Genomic DNA, 3,500 nt, shown 5'->3' with positions numbered 1-3,500 from the left:
GAGTTTAAATAGTTCTCAAGTTGACACTTATCTCCAGCTCCTCTCCCACATTGTCGTTTTTTGCCTGGGCTAAAATGCATTGCCTCCTTTTTGATCTATTTCCTGTCTGGTCTAATCTTCCACTAATCTGTTCTTCAGATTGCAGCAGTCAGTTTCTCAGTATCTTTTGTATCGGAGCTTGAAAACTTTCGGAGTTTTCATTGTTCTCACGATAAAGCCCAGATTGGCCATGGTCCACTCTCTCCTGTCCGGTCAGCCCTTACTCGCCACTCCATGCTTTTTCTCCCTCCACCGCCTGGTTCCCGCCGGCCCCCAGCTCTTGCCCAGGCCTTCCAGCTTCCTAGAAGTTTCCACCCAGTCAGTACCCATTTCGCCTACTTCTTTGGATCTCAAGTGAATGCCCCTCCCTCTGGGAAGCCCTCAAGATTAGATCAAACTCTAGCCTCCATTATACACCCCACGCCACCAAGGGCCTCTCCTTCAGAGATCTTGTTTTATAAGTATATCCTCATGAGTGCGATTGCTTTATTAATTAGGTCAATGGGAGCTTGTGCTGAGTAGCTGTTCGCGGAAGGAATGCACCGACGCCTTTCCCGCCCCTCTCTCTCTCTCTCTCTCTCTCTCTCTCCCTCTCCCCCCATCGCCCCTGAGGCTGCGGCGCACGATGACGCGCTAAGCCGGCGCCATAGGCGCAGCCGTCATAAGGCGCCTGCGCGAAGGGGCACGCATGCGCAAGAGGGGAGCCAGCTGACATTCGCGGCGGCGGCGGCGGCGGCGGTGGCGGCGGCGGCGGTGGCGGTGGAGGCCTTGGGCTGCGGGGAATGGGCATCTTAGGGCCCTGAGTGAGCACCGCCCCCGCCTCCCTGCCACCGACATGGCTCAGGAGAAGATGGAGCTGGACCTGGAGCTGCCTCCTGGTGCAGGCGGGAGCCCAGCAGAAGGTGGTGGAGGGGGCCTGCGGAGGTCTAACAGCGCCCCCCTGATCCACGGCCTCAGTGACACCTCGCCGGTGTTCCAGGCCGAGGCGCCGAGCGCCAGGCGGAACAGCACAACGTTCCCGAGCCGCCACGGCCTGCTGCTGCCCGCCTCGCCTGTCCGCATGCACAGCAGCCGCCTGCACCAGATCAAGCAGGAGGAGGGCATGGACCTCATCAACCGCGAGACGGTGCACGAGCGCGAGGTGCAGACCGCAATGCAGATCAGCCACTCCTGGGAGGAAAGTTTTAGCCTGAGTGACAACGACGTGGAGAAGTCCGCCTCCCCGAAGCGAATCGATTTCATCCCGGTGTCACCGGCGCCGTCGCCCACGCGGGGCATCGGAAAGCAGTGTTTTTCACCATCCTTGCAAAGTTTTGTGAGTAGCAATGGATTGCCTCCCAGCCCCATTCCCAGCCCGACGACGCGATTTACGACCCGGAGGAGCCAGAGCCCCATCAACTGCATTAGGCCAAGTGTTCTTGGACCATTAAAAAGAAAATGTGAAATGGAAACTGAGTATCAGCCAAAGAGATTTTTCCAGGGCATCACCAACATGCTTTCGTCTGACGTTGTACAGCTGTCAGATCCCAGCGTGTGTGTATCTTCCGAGACCCTGGATGGAAACAGCAGCAGTGCCGGCTCTTCCGGGAACTCACCAGCGAAAGTCAGCACGACCACCGACTCTCCTTTGTCGCCTGCCCAAGCAGCCTCCCCATTTATCCCCGTAGATGAACTTTCATCTAAGTGACGTTACTTTTTGCAATGGGGAGCGAAAAAAAAAAATCAAGTTGGAGCAAGCTCTGAACTTTTGTTGATTAATTTGAGGCTGTTTCCTATTTGACCCTTTTCCTTTTTTGGAATTTTCCTGCGATGTTGTCATTCTAGAGAACGTCTATGTGCAGTTCCTGCGAATGCCCTTGAATTCAGTGTAGTAATATTTTTAGACGTTTTCCCAATAACTGTGTGGAAGCATCCATCTTTACGCTGCTAATATGCCTAAATACATATGTTATCCCTTGATTTTTTAAAATAATTGAGAGCTCTATTTATTTATTGGATTATTAAGTTCTGATGAAAATATAAGTGTTCAATTAATCAGCATAGTACACTGATGTTTTAAAATTCCGTATTCCATGCTCACACGAATTTTTAATGTTATTTGCTAGTTTCCACTTGATAAAGAACAATAACTTACCTATTTTAAACTCTTTTGCAGATAGGCTAGGTAGAACATACCAGTCCAGTGACTGTCTGATTTTACCCAGGAATCCTCAGATACTTAGTTTTCGGGGTACAGAAGTGGATGGGAGGGAGATGATAAAAAAAAGAACAAAGTGTAAAAGTTGGCAACAAAACTTAAATACATGCAAGTAAACCTGTTTAAGGAAAACGTTTTCTAATGAAATTTGAATAGTAATTCTAAGTTATGCAAATACCACTACTATACAGAAAATTACATTTTCTCTTTTTGACCAGAAAGTGCATTCTTGGGTATAATCCTAAACTGAGATGGGACAGTGCCTTGCAGTCTTAGGCTCTTTGAACCACTGCAAACTTAGACGTTTTTCAAAGGTAGGAAATGTGTGGGAAGCCCCCAGGCAGACAACACTCTCAATGGTTGATACCCTTTAAAACATCTAATTGTGGCTCGGTTCTGGAGACCCTTGCCAAGAACTTTGCAAGACCCAAAGCCACAGTGACTTTTGGCTCCTTTTCTGCTCTGCCCATCTGTTACCTTCCTCATCTTCCCTTGCTTAGGAAGGAAGCAGCTTTTTCCTTGCCAACAGGTCCTTCCTCTCCACTTCCACCACACTAGGGCACTGGACAAAGGTCCAGTGTGACTTGGGATTTTTGAGTCTGGAATTGTCAGGAACCTGTGGTGGAAGCTGCAGCAGCTGGAGTTACTACTTTGGGGATGCCTGTTGAATAAGGGTCAAGGACTTGCAAGAGAAAATCAGTGGAGAGTCACCTAGGTAAATCCTTATTTGAATTTAGGTTTTGTTAAAGGTAGAATTGTGGAATGTGCTTTTCTTTGCCTTTTACAGTGAAAACAATATCAAGATATTTAATAAGAATGACAGATGTTTTTATATTCATTAACTGGATGGATTGAGTGGCAGACGAAAGGGGTGGGGGTGGGGGGGCAGAAGGCTCAGAGACCAAGACAGAAACTCCAAATTATTTTTTTAGGTCATTGCCTTCAGAGACTTTAACAATTATGTGGAATTTTTACAACAATGAGAATAAAAGAAACTGGTCAACTCTTGATAGTTGCCTCAAGGACTCAGTGAAATCTCGCCGAGGGTAAGGCTGTGTCCACGAGCCTAATGTTTTCTATTCTGGAGAATCATGTACTCTGGCCCTGACCTTGTTCCTCATATTCACACCAGCTCATCCAACTTCCTGTCGAACACCTTGGCCTACTCCTAGAGGCACTTTGGCCTCAGCATCTTCAGAATTCCTTGTCTTCCCACTTAGCCTCCTTCTGCATTTACCTGTATGGCCATCACCAACTCTCTCGT

At 48.6% G+C, this 3,500-nt stretch overlaps 1 protein-coding gene across 1 annotated transcript; it reads left to right on the top strand.

The window, feature by feature from the left end:
- The first annotated feature begins 874 nt into the window (after positions 1–874).
- On the top strand, positions 875–1,726 carry PABIR1 (PP2A Aalpha (PPP2R1A) and B55A (PPP2R2A) interacting phosphatase regulator 1). Its single transcript, XM_007956571.1, has one exon. The coding sequence runs from the start codon at positions 875–877 to the stop codon at positions 1,724–1,726; it is 852 nt and encodes a 283-aa protein (XP_007954762.1).
- The last annotated feature ends 1,774 nt before the right edge of the window (positions 1,727–3,500 follow it).

The sequence above is a fragment of the Orycteropus afer genome, unplaced genomic scaffold (genome assembly GCF_000298275.1).
Source record: "Orycteropus afer afer isolate SDZICR_OR568_19922 unplaced genomic scaffold, OryAfe1.0 scaffold00637, whole genome shotgun sequence".
Classification (NCBI taxonomy): domain Eukaryota; kingdom Metazoa; phylum Chordata; class Mammalia; order Tubulidentata; family Orycteropodidae; genus Orycteropus; species Orycteropus afer.
This window is presented reverse-complemented; position numbering and strand designations above follow the sequence as displayed.

Coding starts and splice junctions, on each gene's coding strand:
- PABIR1 (XM_007956571.1), top strand. CDS start 875: ATGGCTCAGGAGAAGATGGAGCTGGACCTGGAGCTGCCTCCTGGTGCA.